Genomic DNA, 24068 nt, shown 5'->3' with positions numbered 1-24068 from the left:
GTACGTATTTCCCCCCTACTCTTCCTTCTTATGTCCCTCTCTCCTACATGTATAATTACATCCGCCTGGGTCCCTTTGCCCTTCAAGATTCCCTCTACCCTCTCCGACACATCCTGTACCCCAGCTCCAGGGAGGCAGACCACCATCCTGGAGTCCCGCTTTTGCCCACAGAACTGCCTATCAATTCCTCTAACCATCCCGTCCCCCACCACTATCTCACATCCAGCCCCCTTCCTTCCCTCTGAGGCATTTTCCTCTTCCCCTCGTGCCCTTTCCACCTCAGTTGGTGCCTTACCCCTGCTATCTTGAGAGACTACCCCTGGGGTAGCCTTTGGAACATTACTCCTCTTCTTTTTCCCCTTCCTAACTGTAATCCACCCATCCCCCCTCCTCGACTCTGAGATCCCCTCTTGAATCTGGTTCCTATTCATTAATGCCTCATTCTCCCTCACTAAAAATAAATCCTCCAGCCTCAACTCCAGTTGCCTAACCCGGGCCCTCAAACGCTGCAACTCCAGACATTTGGTGCAGATGTGGACTCGCCGGATCCAGGACAATAAGAAAACACTCATTTCTAATTTCTCAGGAAATCCACTTTCCACTTTGACCAAATGCTTCCAAGACTGCCATTTCAGCTGAACTGAGTTTCTCTATCCCTGTTTCCTTCTCTAGCTCATTTTGTCTTTTAGTCCGCACTAAACTATTCTGAATTTTAAATTATTTGCACTGCGTAGAGGCTATTACCATCCCATCAGAACACACCCGATCACCACCAGAGTGATTGAAGGGGTCAGTAAGAGTGCTGTCGAGCAGTGCTTGCTAAACAAAAACTTGATCACTGGAACTCAATTTGGGTTTTGCTAGGGCTACTCAGCTCCCAACCTCACTACAGCCTTGGTTCTAACATGAACAAAAGAGCTAAATTCAGAGGTGAAGTTGAGTGACTGCCCTTGACATCAAGGCAGTACTTGGCTGAGTGGCCTCAAGAAGCCCAACAAAACTGGAATCAGTGGGAATCCCCACTGGTTGGAGTCCTACCTAGCACAAAACAAAATAGGTGTGGTTGCTGGAGGTCAATCATCTCAGTTCCAGACCATCACTGCAGGACCCCCTCAGAATACTAGGCACTTTCAGCTGCTTCTTCCTTTCACGATAAAGGTCAGAAATTGGGATGGTTGCTGATGATTGCAAAATTTTCAACACAATTTGCAACTCCTCAAATACTGAAGCAGTTCATGTCTAAATGCTGCATGACATGGATAATATTGAGGGTTGGGCCAACAAGTGGTAAGTAATATTTGCACACGCAAATGCCAAGCAATGACCTTAACATAAGAACATAAGAAATAGGAGCAGGAGTAGGCCATCTAGCCCTTCGAGCCTGCCCCGCCATTCAATAAGATCATGGCTGATCTGTTGTGGCTCAGTTCCACATTCTCGCCCTCTCCCCATAACCCTTAATCCTCTCTCTTATCAAAAACCCATCAACCCGTGTCTTAAAAATATTTAACGAGGTAGCCTCCACCACTTCAACGGGCAGAGAATTCCAGAGATTCACCACCCCTTGAGTGAAGAAGTTCCTCCTCAACTCCGTTCTAAACCGGCCCCCCTTTATCTTGAGGCTGTGCCCCCTAGTCCTACTGTCCTTTCTGAGCGGGAAGAGTCTCTCCACCTCTATCCTATCCATCCCATTCATCATCTTATACGTCTCAATGAGATCTCCCCTCATTCTTCTAAACTCTAACGAGTACAAGCCTAGTTTACTCAGCCTCTCCTCATAGCTCAATCCCCTCAACTCCGGTATCAGCCTAGCAAACCTCCTCTGCACTCCCTCCAGGGCCAAAATATCCTTGCGCAGGTGCGGCGCCCAAAACTGCACACAGTACTCCAGCTGCGGCCTCACCAATGCCCTATACAGCTGCAGCAAGACCTCCCTACTTTTACATTCAATCCCCCTTGCAATGAAGGCCAGCATCCCATTCGCTTTCCTGACCACCTGCTGCACCTGCAGGCTGGGTTTTTGCGACTCATGCACAAGGACCCCGAGGTCCCTCTGCACCGTCACCTGCTGCAGTTTTTCGCCACGTAAGTAATAATCCTTCCTACCATTATTCCTACCAAAGTGGACCACCTTGCACTTGCCAACATTAAATTCCATTTGCCAGTTCCTGTCCCATTCGCCCAGCCTATCTAGATCTTTCTGCAGACTCTCCACACCCTCCGCACAATTTGCCGTTCCACCAATCTTGGTGTCATCAGCAAATTTCGACACCATACACTCGGTTCCCTCCTCCAGATCATCTATATAAATGGCAAATAGCTGAGGCCTCAGCACCGACCCCTGGGGCACTCCACTAGTCACCAACCGCCAATCCGAATAGCACCCATTGACCCCCACTCTCTGCCTCCTATTTGACAACCAATCCTCTATCCACGCTAACACCGAGAGAATCTAACCATCACTCTTTGACATTCAATGGCATTGCTGAATCCCCAACGATCAACATCCTGGGGGATTACCATTGACCAGAAACTGAACAGGACTCACCATTTAAATACAGTGGCTACCAGAACAGATCAGATGTTAAGGATCATGCAGTGAGGAATTCACCTCTGGACCTCACAAAGCTAGTCCACAATCCACAAGGCACAAGTCACTTGCCTGGATGAGTACAGTCCCAACAGCACTCAAGCAGCCTGACACCATTCAGGACAAAGCAGCCTGCTTCACTGTGCTGTCCACAGTGGCAGCAGTGTGTACCACCTACAACATGCACTGCAGAAACTCACCAAGGCTTCTTGGACATCACCTTCTAAATCTATGACTGTGAACATCTAAAAGCACAAGGATAGCGTGCACATAAGAGCACCACTATCTGGATGTTCCCCTCCAAGCCACTCTGCATCTTCAGGGCAAAGAGCCTTTTTATGTGCTGTAACTCTATGGATGGAAATATCACCATTCCTCTGCTGACTTCGGGTCAAAAGCCTGGAACTGCCTTTCTAACAGCACAGTAAATGTACCTACAACACACAGACTGCAGCAGTTCAAGAAGACAGCCCATACCCCCTTCTTAAGGGCAACTAATAGAGAAAAAAAAACACATGGGAACCCACCAGCTGCAAGTTCTTTTCCAAGCCACAAATCCTGACCTGGGACTACATTTCTATTCCTTCATTGTTGTTGAATAAAAATCTTGGAATTCCCTTCCTAACAGCAATGTAGGTGTATCTACACCAAATAGACTGCAGTGTTTCAAGAAATCAGCTCACCACCATATTCTCAAACCAGATCAAATTAACTTTAAATGCTAATGAAATTATTGATCTACCTTTATACATAAAATTCTGAACCAATAGGTTAATAAATTGACAAGATTTCATTTTTAAAAATTATTGGGCAGGACAGCTCTAATATGAGTTTTAAGCTTTTCATTAAAATGCTACTTTCAGAAAACAGAGACAGTACAGTGGCATAGTGGTTAACACTGCTGTCGCACAGTGCCAGGGATTTTGTTTAAATTCTGGCCTCGGATGACTGTCTATGTGAAGATTGCACATTCTCCCCGTGTCTGCGTGAGTTTCCTCCGGGTGCTTCGGTTTCTTTCCACACTCCAAAGATGTGAGACTTAGGTTGATTGGCCATGCTAAATTCACCCTTAGTGTCAGCAGGATTAACATGATAAATATGTGGGGTCACGGGGGCAAGGCATGAGTGGAATTGTTGTTGGTGCAGGCATGATGGGCTGAATGGGCTCCTACTGCGCTATAGGGATTCTATGATAAATCACTTTCACCTGATTTTATGAATTATTTGAAATAGGTTGAAATTAAAATTGGTCTTACCTAACAGCTTCTTTCCTTTTCTTTGCAGACTCTGTGACCTTTACAATTTCCAAGTTCGAAGATTCTGATGGAGATAAATTTATGCTGTCATGTGATTTCCACTGGTTTCTGCAAGACATATAAGGCCAACGGGTCTCTTTCAACCAGTTTTCATCTGCCGTTATATTATCCAAAATCTTTTCTTTTTTTGAGCGAATATGAGGAGTGAGCAGTTGAAAGGGTTCACACACAGTTGTTAATTTCAAATTCTTCTTTCTCATCAGCTGTCCTTGAGACTTTCTGTGCAACATCTTAAAATCTGGTACTTTTGTGTTAATCTGCGGTTTGAATTTAAGTTCTTTATCTGGGTCACAACATGTTGCTTTCTTCTTTTCCAAGAAGGTATTTTGAAGCATACTTTTTGGAAGGGATGCACTATGTAATATCTCTTGGGCTCTCACTTTCATCCTAATTACTCTGTAGAGTTCTTCCTCTTTAATCCTGTCACTAATTGTTTGATCATACAGATATCTGGGAACTGGTTTTGCTTTAAATTTATTTGGCTTCTTTACTGAAACATTCAGGTCCTTTATTTGCATTTTTTTGATTTCTTTCTTCTTCTCCTCTCTTTCAAGAAAGCCAAATGGTTTTTGCATCGCTAGTAAAATTTCTTTGCTTCTTACCTTTACAAACCTCCTCCTTTCTTCATTCCGTTCTATTATTTCCTCCAGAAGTGGAATATAGGTATGGGCTGGTACAGGGTTCGCACGGAATTTTTTCTGGCATTCTGCTTCTTCCTCTAATTGTTTTCTCAACATATGATTCTCTATTTCAATTTCAGATCTTGATTTGATCTTGTGCTTCTTTTTCTCAGCTTCTCTAAGGGTCATCAGGAAAGGGCGTGGTACCGTGATCTTTGGGGTCCACTGCTTTTGCTCCTTCTTTATTGATTTCATTTTTTGTGAACTTGCGCTTCCAGGCTTCCGGGATTCTTCATCTGAAATATACTCCTGCACCGAAAATCCATCCCACATTCCCTGAATTCGATCTCTTCCACAGGACATGAGATTTTCTCCACCTTTTTCTTGATCTTCATTGGATATTTCTGAAACACTTGAGTATGTAGCATTGTCCACCTCAGTTGTCATGTCAGATAGATGGGCATCATTTTGCTTATCTAAACTATAAAAAAAAAGAGAAAAGTAAATTTGTTTTTGTTTAGAATATCATGAAATGTTCATTAAAACAAGTTACACAATCCATTCTTCTAAACGTGCATCTAAAGAGAGCTACATGGAAAAAGAGGTGATGCGGAAAAGACTAGAAATTCAGAGGACAAGGCTCTGGAGACACAGGTTCAGATCACACCATGGCACTTGGTGGAATTTAAATTCAATTAATAAAATTTGGAATTGAAAGCTAATCTCAGTGATGGTAAACATCAAACCATCAGTGATTGTTGTAAAAACCCATCTGGTTCACTAATATTCTTTAGGAAGGAAATCTGTTATTCTTACTTTGTCTGGCCTACTTGTGACTCCAGATCCACAGCAATGTGGTTGACTCATAATTGCCCTCTGAAATGGCTAGTAAGCTGTTCAGTTCAGGGCAAATTAGGGATGGGCAACAAATGTAGGTCATTTCAGTGATATCACATACAAGAACACATTTTTAAAAAAGCCCTCAATGACAGACTTAAGAGGGTGAAGATAAGCAGTAATCCAGAACTGGGACAATGGATATGTTAAACTAATGCAGTGAAGGATAGAAATCACAGCACAATGAGATACAAGCATAAATGGACAACAAAAAGCTCAGCTCATGGCAAAAGATTAAAAAATCAGGTCGACCATTACCTGCCTCTGCCCAAGTGTGCAGTCTAAAAGGCTGGTGGGTCAGTGCCAAAAGCACAATAGGATGGCTCAGTTTTGATTCTATCAAGCTATAGCAAAGGCAACACCAGTTGTGATAGAAGTCACAAATAATTACACTGGTGATTTCATCAAAGGTTATACTGTCAAATAGGAGTGCTGAATACATAGTTAAGTTACTATCACATTCAGGGAGCAACCATTGAAAGGGTAGGCAACGCTATAAGGGTCAACAATGATTTTTTTAAGGGAAAAGTTGTACAAGAAATAGGGGGCAACCCAATGAATGGCCTGATTTTTAAACAAAGACATCCATGTGCATCACATTTAAAACAGGACATGGATGCAAGGCGTGGAAGGGCTTACTAGTGGTGACAAAGAGTTTGACATCTAAGGTGACCGTGGATCAATGGGAGGTTTTTTCTTAGAGTGATAAGGCAGTATTGCTTGAACTGGTCAAATCAGGTCCACTGGTAGACAGCCAAATAGATCATATTCCACAAGTGTTCTTGTCCCTGGTCCGGAACCATGTTGTCATAAGGTCAAAGAACAAAGAATAGTACAACACAGGAATAGGCCCTTCAGTCCGCCAAGCCCATGCCAAATACATTGTCCTATCAACTAGACCAACTGCCTGTATCCCTCTATATCCTGTCTGTTCATGTGCCTATAAAGATAAGTCTTAAATGTTGCTATTTGCTCCAACAACCTCACTTGGCAAGGCATTCCAGGCCCCCACCCTCCCTTGTATAAAAAAACTTCCCCTGCACATCTCTACTGAACTTCTCCCCCCTTACTTTGAAATTGTGCCATCTCGTGATTGTCATTTCTGCCCTGGGAAAAAGTTTCCAACTTTCACCTTATCTATGCCCCTCATAATTTTATAATCTTCTATCAGGTTGCTCTTCAGCCTTTGTCTTCCCAGCGAGAACAATCCAAGTTTATTCAATCTCTCCCCATAGCTAATACCCTCCATACCAGGCAACATTCTGGTAAACCTTTTCCATATTCCCTCTAAAGCCACCACCTCCTTCTGGTTGTGTGGTGACCAGAATTGAACACAGTATTTCAAATGTGGCCAATGTTTTATAAGACTAACATAACTTGACAACTTTTATACTCAATGCCCTGGCCAATGAAGGCAAGCATGCCGTATGCTTTCTTCACCAACTTTTCCACCTGTGCTGCCACTTTTAAAGATCTGTGGACCTGTACTCCCAGATCTCTGTGTGTCTATGCTCCCGATGGTTCTGCCATTTATTTTACAATGCCCACCTGAATTGGATCTACCAAAGGTAGGAACATGATAATTATTGAGCAGGTAAATGAGGCACTTGTCAGTACAGATGGGCCTGAGGGGCAGGGGGAAGAGATGTGAATTTAAGAAGTTGCTAATGAGAGTAAATGGTTAATTTTTCTAGCTGTATAAAGAATGATTATGGAGTAGTTAACAGGGGAGATGAAATAATGATCAGAGGTAGTCCTATCCAGGAGAAAGAAGAACTTAACACTTTAGTAGATTAGAAATTCAGTAGATATGTAATGGTGAATGGACTAGAAGGTGGACAGAGTGCTGGAACAGGTGCATTAATGTTAGAGACTGGGACTAGTGGTAAGCAATCTGAAGTAAACTGGGAAAAAAAAACATTATGCATCTTTTGTGGAGGTGAAAATCAACAATCTGCCTCTGACAAATACTGTTATTTGGTTGAAAATTGATTTAAAGTAAAATTTGAATGTCATCTGTATTGTAGCTTCCCTTAGACCTAGCAGGCAATGGTATTTGCCATGAGTTACCATATTGTACATATTGGTACCTACCTCGACTAGTTAAATTTCAATAGTGTGCATTATATTCATAATTTCACCATGATAAAAAGAACCATACAGTGGCAGTTGGCAGGATCAATCTAACTTGCCTTTGAATATATTATATTTAGTTCTCAACATGCCTACCTGCAACGCACTGAAGATTCATAGGAATCCTCTGAAGCAGTTATGCCTCTGACACAGAGTTTATTTTCATACAATTTTGCTAGCATTGCCATAGTGTGTACATGTGCATCTTTTAGTTCCTTAATTTTCTTATAGTAGTCTTCATTGGACATGCCACTTAAACTGCTGGGGATTACTGATTCCTTATCCTCCGTACAACGAATTTGTTTAGGATGCTCTGTTTCACTGGTGTCAGAATCAGAATCATTTTCACTCTAAATACAGAGAAAATTGGTTAACTAATTTTTAAAATTACAATGTACACTTATCATTTCACGAAAATAAGAACATAAGAGCATAAGAAATAGGAGCAGGAGTAGGCTATCTAGCCCCTTGAGCCTGCCCCACCATTCAATAAGATCATGGCTGATCTGAAGTGGATCAGTTCCACTTACCCGCCTGCTCATAACCCTTAACTCCCTTATCGATCAAAAATCTACTTACCCATGACTTAAACATATTCAACAAGGTAGTCTCCGCCACTTCAATGGGCAGAGAATTCCAGAGATTCATTACACTCTGAGAGAAGAAGTTCCTCCTCAACTCTGTTCTAAATTGCCCCCTACTTATTTTGAGGCTGTGCCCTCTAGTTCTGCTGTCCTTTCTAAGTGGAAAGAATCTCTCTACTTCTACCCTATCTAGTCCCTTCATTATCTTATATGTCTCTGTAAGATCCCCCCTCAGCCTTCTAAACTCCATTGAGTACAGGCCCAATCTACTTAATTTCTCCTCATCTCTAACCCTCTCATCTCCGGTATCAACCTGGTGAAGCTTCTCTATACTCCCTCCAAGGCCAATATATCCTTTCGCAAATAAGGGGACTAAAATTGCACACAGGACTCCAGTTGCGACCTCACAGTGCCTTGTACAGTTCCAGCAAGACTTCCCTGCTTTTATATTCTATCCCCCTCGCGATAAAGGCCAACATTCCATTTGCCTACTTGATCACCTGCTGCACCTGCAGACTGAGTTTTTGCAATTCGTGCACAAGGACCCCCAGGTCCCTCTGCACAGTAGCATGGTGCAACTTTTCACCATTTAAATAATATTCCATCCTACTATTAATTTCTTCCAAAGTGGATAACCTCACATTTGCCAACATTATACTCCATCTGCCAGGTTCGCGCCCACTCACTCAGCCTATCCAAATCTCTCTGCAGACTTTCCACGTCCTCCAAGCAATTCGCTTTCCCACTTATCTTCGTGTCATCAGCAAACTTTGTTACCCTACACTCAGCTCCCTCCTCCAGATCATCTATGTATATGGTAAACAGTTGAGGTCCCAGCACCGATCCCTGCGGCACGCCACTAGTCACCAACTGCCAATCAGAAAAGCACCCATTTATTCCAACTCTCTGTTTCCTGTTAGATAGTCAATCCTCAATCCACGCTTACACTTCATCCCCAACTCCGTGTACCCTAACCTTCTGCAGCAACTTTTTGTGGGGCACCTTATCACACGCCTTCTGGAAATCTACAAACACCACATCCACTGGTTCCCCTCTATCTACCGCACTAGTCACATCTTCATAAAAATCCAGTAAATTTGTCAAACACGACTTTCCCTTCATGAATCCATGCTGCATCTGCTTGATTGAACCATTCCTTTCCAGGTGTCCTGCTATTTCTTCTTTAATGATGGATTCTAGCGTTTTCCCAACTATGGGCATTAAGCTAACCGGCCTGTAGTTACCCGCCTTTTGTCTGCTACCTTTTTTAAACAGCGGCATAACAGTAGCTGTTTTCCAATCCGCCGGCACTTCACCAGAGTCTAGCAAATTTTGATAAATAACTACTAACGCATCTGCTATTACTTCTGCCATTTCTTTCAGTACCCTGGGATGCATTCCATCCGGTCCCGGGGACTTGTCTACCGTCAGTCCCATTAGTCTACCAAGCACTACCTCTTTAGTAACAGTAATTGTATTAAGGACCTCATCTCCTACCAACCCTCTATCTTTAATATTCGGTAAGCTATTTGTGTCCTCCACCATGAAGACCGACACAAAAAACTTATTTAAAGTCTCAGCCATTTCCTCGTTTCCCACCATTAGATCCCCTCTCTCATCCTCCAAGCATCCAACATTCACTCTAGCCACTCTCTTCCTCTTTATATATTTGTAAAAACTTCTACTTTTTTTTACTATCTTTCATTTAGAATAACATAACATGAAATAACATGATACCATTAGTGTATGATTAATAATTATAAAAACAATTAAGTTATAGAAATGTTAAAGATAGGAGACCATTCAGCCCATCATCTCTATAAACAAACAAAAAGATGAAATGAAACAACACTGGGTTGATATATTTGAAAAGGGAGTACAGAAAAAGATACAAATGCCAATGAACCACTAACAAATAGTTTAAAATTGTGGTAAATACAAGTTAATTTCTGTAAAAAAAAAATCAGAATAATTCTGATATTGGGCTCAAATTAGTTAGGAACTTTGGATCAAAGGTGTATTAATATTTGAAGCCAAGTGGTCTTGACAGTATGAAAACTGAATATCAGTGAACAGGTTATTGTCAAGTAAGCGGCACCTGATAGCACTGACGACAATACATCCATCATTTTGCTGATGCTTGTAAGCAGACTGATGGGTTAGGCTAAGGAAATTTGGCATTACTGCTACGACTCTCACCAATTTTTACAGTTACATCATAGAAAGCAATTTTTCCCGATATATCACAGTTTGGTATGGCTCCTGTTCTGACCAAGACCGCAAGAAACTACAAAGGGTTGTGAGTGAAACCCAGTCCATCATGCAGCCCATTCATTCACTTCATCCATACTTCTCATAGCCTCAGAAAAGCCGAGCATAATCACCCCAGACATACTCTTCCACCATCTTCTGTTGGGAAAAAGATACAAAAGTCTGAGGTCATGTACCAACTGACACAAGAACAGCATCTTCCCTGCTGCCATCAGACTTTTGAATGTACCTATTTTATATAAAGTTGATCTTTCTCTATACGCTAGCTATGACTGTAACACCATATTTTCCTTTCCTTCTCCCCACATACTCTATGGTTGGAATGCTTTGCCTGTATAGCACATGAGAAACAATACTGTATACCAATATATGTGGCAATAATAAATCAAATCAAATCAAAATAGTTGTTGTTTAGATTAGATTTGTCCTATTTTTTGTGTATAGGACAAACCTAGACACAGTTTCAGGTAGATGCTGGTGTTGTAGTTATATTAGGACAGCTTGGTTAGAAGTGTGGCTAGTTCCAGAGCACAGGTCTTCAGCACTACAGCCAGGATATTGTTGGAGCTCACAGTTGTTGCTATATTCTGTGTGCTCAGCCATTTCTTGATCTCAAATGAAATGAATTGAATAGGTTGAAGAGAGTGATGGTGGGGACCACAGAAGGCTGAGATGGATCATCCACTCAGCATTCCTGATTGAAGATAGTTGGAAACTCTTCAGCCTTCCCTTTTGTACATGTGATGAACTGCACCATTATTGAGGAAAGGGATGTTCATGGAGCATCCTGTTCGTCTTATTTGTTTAACTGTCCAACACCAATCATGACTTAGGTGTAGCAGGACTGAGAGTTTTCATCTGCTCGTTGTTTGTAAGATCACTTGGGTCTGTCTGTGGCGTTTGCATCCGCTGTTTAGCATGCAAGTTCTGTACTGTAGCTTCATCAAATTTACGTTTCGTTTTTAGATGGACAATGGTATGTCTCCCAGCAAGTTCATCTATATTTCTACTTGAACCAGTTGATTCTCCAGCTTGGCATAATCGAGTGAGGGAAATGTAGGGTCATGAGACTACAGATCATATTGAGATACAATTCTGCAACTGTTGATGGCCATCAATGCTTCAATAATGCACAGTTGTGAGCTGCTAGATGTGTTTTGAATCGCTTCCATTTAGCACAGTCAATGCCACACAACATGATCAAGCTCTCCCTGCCAATAGTATAATATCCAACACATTTTCCTTCTCTTTAGTTCTGATGAAGAGTCAAACAGAGTTGAAACTTTTCTTAACTCTGTTTCTCTCACAAAGTCACAATTTTACAGCACAGAAAGAGGTCCTTTAGTCCATCATGTCTACGCTAATCATCAAGGATCTATCTATTCTAAACTCTTTTCCAGTTTTTGAATGCTATGGCATTTCAAGTGCTCATCTAAATACTTCTTAAATGCTGCGACCCTACGGATGCTGCCAGACCTGCTGAGTTTCACCAGCATTCCCTGTTTTTATTTATGAGAATGCGAAGATGGGAAAATGGGACTTTGTCTTCGCAAGAATGCAGTGGTTGCTTCTACTAATAACATTATAGATTGATGCATCTATGACTGGTTGATCAGGATGAGCTCAAATACGTTTTTCCTTGCTGCTGGTTCCCTCATTATCTTCCACAGGCCCAAGTCTGGCAGCTATGCTACATCCTTGAGGACTAGGCCATTGGTGGCACTATTGAGTAATTTTTGTTAATGTACATGGAAATACCTCAGCTTGAGTACATTATATGCCTTTTCTATCCTCAGTAATTCTTCCAATTGGTGTTCAAGATGGATGAGTCCTGATTCATTGGCAGGAATTTTCCAGCTGTTCCTACGGGTAGGATCTTCTACTCCCACCAATGGTGAACCCACAGTTTCTCAGCGGCAGGGGGTTCATATAACAGGAAATTCCATCGGCAGCGACAGGATCAGAAGATCCTGTTGCTGGCCAATGGTGAGCCGCCTCTGTTACAGGAGTGCAGAAAATCCTGCCCATCGTCTGAGGGATAGCAAAAGCTGGTAACTGGATGTTAGTGAGGTTGACTGTGCTGAGTATGCCTTTGTCATGATTAATGCCTACCTAGATTGATGCACAGTGATTCAGATGGTTTTATTGTTGGACATTTTTGTTGATTCAACTCAGTAGTGGCTTGCTAGACTAGTTCAGAAGGCAATTAGAGGTTAATCACAATGCTCTGGATCTGGAATAATATCTCACAAAAGGAGGCCATTAGGTCCAATGTGCTTGTGCCAGCCCTTTCATAGAGCTATCCAATTAATCCAAGTCATAGGATCATAGAATTCTACATAGTAGGAGGAAGCCATTCAGCCCATCGAGTCTGCACTGAGCACAATCCCACACAGGCCCTACTCCATAACCCATGCATTTACCCTAGCTAATCCCGCTGACACCAAGGAGCAATTTACCATGGCCAACCCACGAACATCTTTAGACCATGGGAGGAAACCAGAGTACTCGGAGGAAACCACACAGACATGGGGAGAACTCCACACAGTGACCCAAGCTGGAAATCAAATCTAGGTCCCTGGCGCTGTGAGGTATCAGTGCTAACCAGTGTGCCACTCCGAGTCCCTTGCTCTTACCACACAGCTCTGCAAATAAATTATTTTCAATGCTATATCCAATTTTATTTCAAAGGTGACTGTTGAATCTGCTGCTACCACTCTTTCAGGCAATGCTTTTTGAACAATAACAATGAAGTAGGTTAAAAAAAATCTCATCTTTGCCTAGTTTTTTTTGTCAATTACTATGAATTTTGGTCCTCTAATCACTGATGCTCCAGTTGTTCATCTCTACTCAATCAAACCCCTTGTAATTTTGAGCACCTCTATTAAATCTCCACTTAACCTACTTTGTTCTGAGAACAATCCCAACTGCTCTAGCCTCTCCACATTACTGATCCCAGCAATCGTTTTGGTGAATCTCTTCTGCACCCTCTCCTAAGCCTTGACAATCTTCCTAAAATTATCTAGAATTTACAGTGTGGAAGTAGCCATTTTACTCAACTGGCCTATGTTGATGTTTATGCTCCACACAAGCCTCCTCCCATCTTGATCAAACCTTTTCAACATAATCACTTTATTCTTTTCTCTCATAAATATTCAGCTTCCATTTAAAAGCATTTGTTATTCACATTAACCACTACTAATGGTAACAAATTCCACATTTTAATCACCCTGGGGAGAGAGGTTTTTTCTAAATTCAGATTTATTCATGACTATTTTTATTTAGGGTCCCTAGTTTTGGACCCCCACATACACACTTTTATTTAGGAAACTAAATAAAGTCAGGGGTACTAAAGCTGATTTTTAAGGAAATTATCTTCCAGTATTAGCTGTATATGTATGCTGACATAATCGTTATGTTTTTACTAATGTTCATCTTCTTTATCATCATCAGTAACTCTAATCATTGCCATCAACGTTAAAACAAAAATATTACAAGAAATGGAAATGAATCAAGCTAAAGCCCATGTATAGACGAATACGAACAACACATGACTTTATCCAAACTTTGCCCGGAAAAAGTAAAGCCAACTTTAGTGGCTTAGTGCGAAGAGGCTAGTGTAATGAAAGATTCAAATGATATAATGAATTCATAACCAGCCAATGCTTCTCCGGAAAGCCTTGAAATCACTCCCTGGCGTCTTTTATAAACTATACATGACTTTTCAATGTTTGTGCTGACACGTTACTCGAAATCCTTGACGAGTGTGTAGAATTAAGTTTATTACCAAGAAATGTCACATTCAATAAGTACAATCATCGTTGTGAAAATTTCTAGCTATCATTATGGATACTGCGGCCGAAATCAGAACAAGAATCGAAATTTCAGAAGACCCAACTACTAGGATTTAAAATCTATACCGGAGATGGGAGGACCAAAACTCTTCCTTTGAAAGAAAAGTAGGTTGAGACAATTTATTTTATTGACACGACAATAAAGATATTAAGATTTTTCCAGGCAAACCCTGCCGTCCGCTTACGTTGTTTTTTTTAGATACACTTACTTGAACAATTTTCATTTTAAAAAAGAGTAAAGAGGTTTCTAACGTTGCCCCAAATGCTGACACATGGCAATGCTGAAAACCGCTCCAGTTGCGGGCGTCCGTTACTATTGACAACGCAACCTCGCTCCCCCGCCACTGCCCCGTCCGTCCGCCCCTCCCCCTCCTCCACTGCCCCTCCCCCCGCCCCTCCCCCGCGCCACTGCCCCGTCCACGCTCCTCCCCGATCCTCCACCCCGCCTCCTCTATCCTGCCCCGCCCCGCTGCCCGCTCGATTCTTTCCCCCCCGCCCTCTGTTCCACCCCGCCGCTCCTCTGCCCCGCTGCCCACTCGATTCTTCCCCCCCGCCCTCTGTCTCGCCCCGCTGCCCACTCGATTCTTCCCCCCCGCCCTCTGTCTCACCCCGCCGCTCCTCCGCCCCGCCCCGTCCCTCCTCCCCACCGCTCGCTCCGCCCCCTCCCCGTTCCGCCCCGCCCCCTCTATCCTGCTCCGCCCCACTCCCCGCTCGATTCTTCCTCGTCCCGCCTCCCCCCGCTCCCGTCCCTCCTTCCCCCCGTCCCCTTCACCTCTACGGCATCTGGTAGCTTCTGCCTCGTTCGGAGAGGTGCGGTCTCTTCTCTCTCGTACAGAGCAGTGGGTATTTTGGTTTTGGGGTTCACTGGGGTTTTGATGCACGAAGTGATGAGAACCGAATTTCGATGCGGATTCTGCATCCCGACTCGGCCGTTAAACCGCCGCCAGCTGCTGGTAATGACCTGGATGTAGGGTGGGGGATGGGGTGAGAATTAATAGTACGGACAGCTGAGCCAGCCAAAACAATCATCTTTAAAGCGCGATTGTTCTCATTCTGTCTGCCACAGATTCCTCTGCGGAATACGTTGGCTCCATAATTTTTGATTGCCACAGTGGTGAAGTTGTCAATATTGACAAAATTGACAGCAACTTTTGGAGTCAGTAGTTGAAAGCGGTCATTGTAATTTGAAACAAAAACAGAAAATCTCAGGTCTGATAGCATCTGAAGAGAGAGAATAGAGCTAACATTTCGAGTCTGGATGATCCTTCCTCAGAGCACTGGAAGTTGATTTATTATTGTCTCGTGGATTTGATTTATTAATGCCACAAAAGGCTGTGGAAGCCACGTCATTGAGGATATTTAAGACGGAGAAAGGTTCTTGATTGGTAAGGGTTTTGGAGAAAAGGTGTGAGAATGGGGTTGAGAAACATATTAACCATGATTGAAAGGTGGAGCAGACTCAATGGGCCAAATTCTGCTCCTATATCTTATGGTATTATGTGTTGGGATACAGTGAAAAATGTTGTTACTTACATGCTATACAGTCAAAACATGCTGTTTAAAGAGCGCATGAAGCAGAATAGGATGTGGCAGTTACAGGTAGAATGAAGAGGAGTTGCCACCAGGAATACTGTGCTCCTGTGACTTGCAATTTTCACAGATGTAATCAGTGCAACATCACTGCTTTCCTTGATATATTGTTGGCCTAGACTTATAAATGCAGAATAAAATTCCAGATTTGAAAATCACAAAACTTGGAACTGTAAGACTTCAAGTCAACATACAAAAACAGAAAATGCTGGAAAGTCTCAGCAGGTCTGACAGTATCTGTGGAGAGAGAATGGAGCCGTAGTTAAGTCTGGATAACCCTTCTTCAGAGCTAAAAGCAAAGAAAATGAGAAGTTTTATACAGTGAGGATGGGGGGTGTAAAAGGACAAAGGGAATGTGAATGAGGATGGAGATGGCTGAGAGAGGTGCTCAAAATGTCCATTAAAAGATTAGAATGTGTGAGTGGCAGAACAGAGGTTCAGATAGATAAGGCACTTGGCCTGAAGGAGGGCCATTCACTCCATTTCCATTTTATTTCATCTTTTTGTCTAATTTATCCATTTTCTTCACCCTTTCTCTCTGCCATTTCCCCTCCCAGTAAAAAGTCTGACATAAGAACATAAGAAATAGGAGCAGGAGTAGGCCATCTAGCCCTTCGAGCCTGCCCGGCCATTCAGTAAGATCATGGCTGATCTGTCGTGGCTCAGTTCCACTTTCCCGCCCTCTCCCCATAACCCTTAATCCCCTCTCTTATCAAGAACCCATCAACCCACTTCTTAAAAATATTTAGCGAGGCAGCCTCCACCACTTCAACGGGCAGAGAATTCCAGAGATTCACCACCCTTTGAGTGAAGAAGTTCCTCCTCAACTCTGTTCTAAACCGCCTCCCCTTTATCTTGAGGCTGTGCCCCCTAGTCCTACTGTCTTTTTTGAGCGGGAAGAGTCTCTCCACCTCTATCCTATCCATCCCATTCATCATCTTATACGTCTCAATGAGATCTCCCCTCATTCTTTTAAACTCTAACGAGTACAAGCCTAGTTTATTCAGCCTCTCCTCATAGCTCAAACCCCTCAACTCCGGTATCAGCCTAGTAAACCTCCTCTGCACTCCCTCCAGGGCCAAAATATCCTTGCGCAGGTGCGGTGCCCAAAACTGCACACAGTACTCCAGCTGCGGCCTCACCAATGCCCTATACAGCTGCAGCAAGACCTCCCTACTTTTATATTCAATCCCCCTCGCTATGAAGGCCAGCATCCCATTCGCCTTCCTGACCACCTGCTGCACCTGCAAGCTGGGTTTTTGTGACTCATGCACAAGGACCCCGAGGTCCCTCTGCACCGTCGCCTGCTGCAGTTTTTCGCCACGTAAGTAATAGTCCTTCCTACCAAAGTCGACCACCTCACACTTGCCAACATTAAATTCCATTTGCCATTTCCTGGCCCATTCGCCCAGCCTATCTAGATCCTTCTGCAGACTCTCCACACCCTCCACACAATTTGCCTTTCCCCCAATCTTGGTGTCATCAGCAAATTTCGACACCCTGCACTCGGTTCCCTCCTCCGGATCATCTATATAAATGGTAAATAGCTGAGGCCCCAGCACTGACCCCTGGGGCACCCCACTAGTCACCAACCGCCAATCCGAATAGCACCCATTGACCCCCACTCTCTGCCTCCTATTTGACAACCAATCCTCTATCCACGCTAATACCCTACCCCCAACTCCATGTCCCCTGACCTTCTGCAATAACCTCTTGTGAGGTACCTTGTCAAACGCCTTCTGAAAATCCAGAAAGACCACATCCACCGGCTCTCCTCTATCCACTGCCCTAGACACATCCTCATAGAACTCCAGTAAATTTGTCAGACACGACTTCCCTTTAATGAAACCGTGTTGCGTCTGCCCTATCAAGCAATTCCCTTCAAGATGCCTCGCAATTTCCTCCTTAATGACGGATTCTAACATTTTACCTACCACAGACGTTAAACTAACCGGCCTGAACTGACCAGAACTCTCCATTCACCTGACGAAGAGGGAAACCTCGAAAGCTTGTGCGTTTACTATCAAATAAATTGGTTGGACTAAAACCTGGTGTTGTCAGACTTTTTACTGTGTTTACCCCAGTCCAACGCCGGCACATCCACATCATTTCCCCTTCCCCCAGCCAACTGCCTTAACCATCTGAACTCTGTTCTGCCATTCACATTTCGGTAGGAAGAAGTTAAGGTGCCTAAAATAAACGGCACGATTTTAATGGGGAACGGAGATAGCTGGGAATATATATGTTGAAACTGATGAAAGTACCAGGTCAGATTGAGAAAATAGTGAAAAGGTTACATGGGATCCTGGACTTTGAATTTGAAGCAAATAAGTTATGAACTATTTTAGAAAGTTCTGGTTTTGCCTGTATTGAAGGATTGTGTCTAATTCTGGTCACGGGACTTTCGAAAGAATGTGAAAGTTGTAGAAGAAATTTATGGGAATAGTTCTAGAAATTAGGAATTTCAGTTATGAGGATAGATGCAGTTCTGGTTAGCTCATTATAGAAGGATGTTGGAAGCATTGGAGAGTGTGAGAAACACAGCTCACAGTCAAACAATTTAGTCGAGTCAAGTTCCGAAGGAGCAAGATATTTTATTTAACGTTCTTGCAAGACCGGGTGTCCAAAAGATAGACACACCTTACATCGAGTTTAAGCAGGCTTTTAATACTATCTCTACGAGCATGTTAATCAATTACACAATACATTGTTCTCCCCTAATTGGTGGTCCCTATCCCATTTATGTGTTGTCATTCCCCTATTGGCTCACGGTGCCCCTAGCCACAGGTTGTGCTGTATGTTGGCTCATGTCCCAAGCCCCTCTGCTTCCCTTCTAACCATATTTTCCTGTTATTGCAAGAGTGCATATTGTAGGGTTGTTTCAATATCCTTGCTTGATTAGTTCTCGTGAGATTCATCCGTCTTATCAATGTTCCCTGGAGAACTGTTAACAAGTCCAGTTCAGACCGACTGTATCCAGTCTTCTGCTAACTTAATCGCTGAGGCCCCTACTATCTCAGTGACCTTCATCCCCCTGTAGTTAGAAAATATACTCAGTTGCAGAAACAACACATCTTGCTTACCATTTGTTTCACAATCTGGACATTTTACATTCCTACAAGATGTGATGTACATGTCTTACTTCACACTGCATGTCTGGTGTTATCCCTACGCAATAGGCAGTTTCTTCACTGTCCTTGACTATAGTTCTGTCTAGCCTCAGCAACTTTCATACCCTGTATTAGTGATTAAAACCACAGTTGTTCCCATAATGTGGGTTGGCAATATGCCGAATCGTAGTTTACTGTCCTGCTTAGTTTGTTCTCATGAGATAACATTCATTCCCCCTCATCCTTGCCCCATCCTGTGTTGTTTAAACTATGTCTGTTTGCTGTTGTATAGTTACAAGATCCTAGTTCTCGTTCTTCAGTCATAATTTTATGTTTACCACATTTTATATTCATCTCTAGCAGAGAGTGCAGAGGAGATTTTTGGAGGGTAGGTCTCGTGAGGAAAAGTTGAGGGAGCTGGGGCTTTTCTCTTTAGAGCGGAGGAGGATGAGAGGTGACTTAATAGAAGTTTATAAAATGATGAGGATAGAGTGGACGTTCCATTAGAACATAAGAAACAGGAGCAGGAGTAGGCCATCTAGCCCTTCGAGCCTGCCCGGCCATTCAGTAAGACCATGGCTGATCTGTCGTGGCTCAGTTCCACATTCCCGCCCTCTCCCCATAACCCTTAATCCTATTTCCTTGGGTGGATGTAGCTGTTACTTGGGGGCATAAGTGTAAGGTTCAAGTATAGGATGTCCAAGGTAGATCCTTTACTCTGAGTGATTTGGGTGTGGAATGCATTGCCTGCTGTGATAGTGGAGTTGGACACTTCAGGAACTTTCAAGCAGTTACTGGATAGGCACATGGAACACACCAGAATGATAGGGAGTGGGATAGCTTGATCTTGGGTTCGGACATAGCTCAGCACAACATCAAGGGCTGAAGGGCCTATACTGTGATGTACTGTTCTATGTTCTAGATTGGAGAAGCTGGGGCTATTGTCCTTAGAAGAGATGATTCAGAGGAGATTTAATAGAGTCAGAAGTGCTCAAAATTATGTGGTGGGTGGTAGACAGAGTGGATAGGTAAAAACTTCTCATTGGTTGAGGTCAAAAATCAGAGGGTACCAATTTAAGATAGTTGACAAAAGAACCAATAGCGATATGAAGAGAAAAAAACTTTTTTATGCAGTGAGTAGGTAGAGTTGGCGGGGCGGGGCGGGGGGGGGCGGGGAGGGGGGGTGGTGGGGGGGGCGGGGGGGGCGGGGGGGTGGTGGGGCGGGGGGGGCGGGGGGGCGGGGAGGGGGGGTGGGGGGGGCGGGGGCGGCGGTGCAGCGGGCAGTAGGCTTAGTTGGTTAGGGTATGCTTCAGAGCAACAATTACAGCACAGGTTCGATTTTAGGTTCTAACTGATGAAAATTTGAGATCTGCCCCTGAGAGTGAAAGGCAATGGCACATAACCACTGAGGAAAAACTGCCAAGAAAATTTCACAGGATGTAGCAGCAGCAGACAATAAGGACCTGCCTTCAGACAGAGCTTACGTGCCATCAGTTAGGATTGAGAATACACTCCTGATAGTGTGATGGCAGTGGATACAATTGAGGTTTTCAAAGGGGGATGGGATAAGCACCTGAATGGAGAAAAGAAAATCAACCCCACAGGAAAAGGCAGGGAGTGGAATTAGCTGATTTGCTCTTGCTGAGAGTTGGCATAGACACAATGGATGTGTTTACCGTTCTGGTGATTTTTATGAATCAGCTTTGCACTGTAAAAAACCATTGAAAATGTTAAGCCTTGTTGGATGAGGTGTAATTGAGGTTTTACTGGCATATGTCGTGGTTCCCCAGGACGACAACTGATTTTAGCCGATTGGAGCAGAGCGTCTGAGTCGTAATCCTCCAAGCAGTAGACTTTATTTTCCAGCATGAGACAATAAAGCCGGGATGTCCGGAACAATCCAATGAACCATCTGCTTACAGTCTTTTTATGCACATTACAGCTCCATATCTCAAGATTCTTATCTTACTTTTAAGATTCGACCTTGTTTAGCCACCATTGTTTCTGGGTCGACCCTTTATCTACCTTGCTTGAGATTGGTCACTCATTGTTACATCTCTTTGCTTCTTGAAACCATGGTAGTTATGACCTTTGCCCTTATCTAGACAATTCTGCTTATATAATAATCGTGGTTTAGCTAACTAAGGCCGAATAGTGAAGAAAAACATGCTTACTTTATTCTCTCCTTTTTGCTAAAGTCACATATTAAGTTGGACAACCGGACAGTGTCCATTGTCCTCCCGAGTGGCTACTGTTTACATTCATTAATGAGTAATTACTATACTAACTTGGTTGGGTCACATGCATTGATTATATTGGTTACACTTCATCTAGTCATGCTGGTCTGACTACTATACTAATTACATTAAGTAACATACATTAAGCTGATTAATCATACTGGTCTCATCCCATCTCCCATTTTGAATCTACTTCATCACACACATTCTAATACAAGTTTCGGATCAAATTCTCTTACACATACTAAACCATAATTCCTGCTTAACAACTTCTCTGGAAAAACAAATTTTATATGTTGAATGTTATTCCCCTCAACATTTTGATATTTAATAACTTTGATATTTTTTAAGTTCAAAATATTTCTCTTTCTACCTTAATCCCATGTGTTTGCCCCAATGTTAATGCTGGTTTCTGTAAAAGGATTAAAAAGTGAATTGTAATCCATGCTTTTTACTTCCTGCTTTGCAGTCTGAGAATTTTTCAATCTGATTTCCTCAGTCTGCTTCATAACTGCACAGTTCTTGCACAACACAGATTCACCTCAGGCCTGGGATGGGGTGCCTCCTTCAATGGCCTTTTTCCACATTGGGTAGTTCCATCCAAAGAAGGACCCTCCAGCCCCTCCATCAAGACCTCCACCTGTCTCTTCCCACCCCTTCACAAGGCCACATGTATTTAACCTGGTCCTGGACTCTGGGGCTTTAAATCTGGGGACTGCTTGTAGTCCCGTACTAGCTAATGCCCTTCTCAGACTACAGAGATGCCAGCCAATAAAATTGCCAACAACTTGAGGAGTTCCTCCTGAATGAAGAGTGGAAGCGTTCAATGGCTCCAGGGCAACCAGTATTGGTGGGGTTGGATTCCCTATTGATCCTGTCCATAGTTATCTCTAGCACTTTTCATTCTTTGACTTTGGTCTCTCCATTTCTGGGGATGCACTGACAATCAATATCTTCTAAAAGCCTAGTGATTCCCTCAGCTATCTCAATTACCTTTTCTCCCACTGTGGTTACTACAAGGATTCTGTTCCATTCTCTCATGTCCTCCTGCTCTATCACATCTCTTCCAACAGTGATTCCAATATTACCTTCTTAGAGTAAGAGTTTTACAGCACAGAAAGCGGCCCTTTGGCCCACTTTGTTTGTACTGTCCATCAAACACATCTATTCTAATCCTGTTTTCCAGCACTTAGTCCATAGCCAGGCAAGACTGTTCCCTTCCTGTTGGCGAACACTTCAGTGGTCACGGGCATTCAGCCTCTGACCTTCGGGTAAGCATTCTTCAAGGTGGTCTTCACGACACATGACAGCGCAGAGTTGCTGAGCAGAGACTGATAGCCAAGTTCCGTACACATGAGGACGGTCTCAACAGGGATCTTGTGTTCATGTCGCACTATCTGTAACCCCCGTGACTTGCCTGGGTTTGCAAAACCTCACTTACTGTACTGTCTGGGGACAATACACATCTCTTTAACCTGTGTCGGCCACCTTAGGACTTGAACAGCAGGTTAGGTGAAAAGATTTGCATTCTGATCAGTAATCTGTAAACTGTCTGTGCTTTATGTGCTCTGCCTGAGGCCAGAACTCTCCATTCACCTGACGGAGGGACAAACCCCAAAAGCTTGTGAGTTTATTATCAAATAAATCGGTTGGACTTAAGCCTGGTGTTGTCAGACTTTTTACTGTGTCCTGCCACTAAGCCAATTTTGGATTCAATTTACCAAATTGCCCTGGATCCCATGATCAAGATTTTGTCGTATTTCGATTGACATAGCCCTTGACCACGTCTGAACCATTTCCTGTACTTTTACTTTCATACCCCTATCAGTTCTTCAAAGCTAGGATTGTATTCCCCTCCTTCTCATCTGCTACCCCTCCCCCACCACCTCCACATTCAACTTATCATTTTCCACAAAGATCATTCCTCTTTTTTTTTCCCCTTATTCCTCTCCATATTCCTGCCTCTATACTTAGTTAAAACCTATTTTATCTCTCACTTTTTCCAGTTCTGATGGAAGAACTTCAATCTGAAAGGTTAGTGTAGTGGAGATTTTCTTTTAAAATGGTGCCTGATTTCTAAAAAAAACTTAGATTCTATTTGAAAACGCGCAAAATATAAAGTCTCTGTTCAAAAGACATAACCAAACTTTACTTAAACACAAAAACCATACAAGACAGACGCTACATTAACCTATGGCCGTGGGAGGCCTTCAGAGGGTCGGAGCCCAGGTTTAGCGCTCTGCGACCAGTCCAAAGCTCTGAGGCACTCAGCCAAATTACAGAAAAATTATACTCTTATCTAAGATACATCTCCGCAATTAGTTTCAATTTCATTTAATGTTAACATGCCAATCCAATACAAGACAGGTTATCTCAGTCAATTGCAATATGCCACTTGGTATAATATTTCATTTGTCCACTTAATTCCAGACATCTTCCCACTGGGCTAAGCCCACTTGCTGGTTGCTAAGTAGTTAGGGATGCTTCTATAGCTAAACCTTTCCAATAGGCACATTGCCAAGATAGAGGGATATGCATCTCTCTGGACCCTTAGAAAGACAGTTTCACATGCCTAGACATTGGATGCCTTTGTAATATTATAATATGTTTTAATTTGTCCTGGGACTTGAAACTTCGAATGCTTATTCTGCTGACTAATGGACTTCAGCTCTGAACTACTGACCTTACCATAATATTTTTACAACATTTGCAATTTTTTGACTAAGACAAACAATACATTTATATTAAAAATACATTTAATACTTCAATACAAATTTTAAAATCATATTCATTTCATCTTAATAGTTATTGCATTTATATATGAGCAAACCGTTAACATGAATTGATTAGATACAATCATTTAATT

At 42.9% G+C, this 24068-nt stretch overlaps 1 protein-coding gene across 3 annotated transcripts in view; it reads right to left on the bottom strand.

Annotated features, from left to right (window-relative positions):
* fam161a (FAM161 centrosomal protein A) overlaps positions 1-15207 on the bottom strand; it is a 44530-nt gene extending 29323 nt beyond the window's left edge. For 2 of the 3 annotated variants that reach the window (XM_080200360.1, XM_080200361.1), the window contains exons 1-3: positions 15038-15207; positions 7653-7906; positions 3847-5007 (exon numbers count right to left, since the gene is read on the bottom strand). In XM_080200360.1, coding sequence (XP_080056486.1) covers positions 3847-5007; positions 7653-7906; positions 15038-15184 — 1562 coding nt within the window. In that variant the 5' untranslated portion in view covers positions 15185-15207. Of the gene's footprint in view, positions 1-3846; positions 5008-7652; positions 7907-14474; positions 14560-15037 lie in introns of those variants that run through there. The other variant, XM_080200362.1, reaches the window with a different exon arrangement.
* Between the last annotated feature and the right edge of the window lie 8861 nt (positions 15208-24068).

Source organism: Carcharhinus amblyrhynchos, chromosome 12 (genome assembly GCF_965287045.1).
Source record: "Carcharhinus amblyrhynchos chromosome 12, sCarAmb.v2.hapA, whole genome shotgun sequence".
In the NCBI taxonomy this organism is placed as follows: domain Eukaryota; kingdom Metazoa; phylum Chordata; class Chondrichthyes; order Carcharhiniformes; family Carcharhinidae; genus Carcharhinus; species Carcharhinus amblyrhynchos.
Note: the sequence above shows the minus strand (reverse complement) of the source record. Positions and strands in the feature narration are given on the sequence as shown.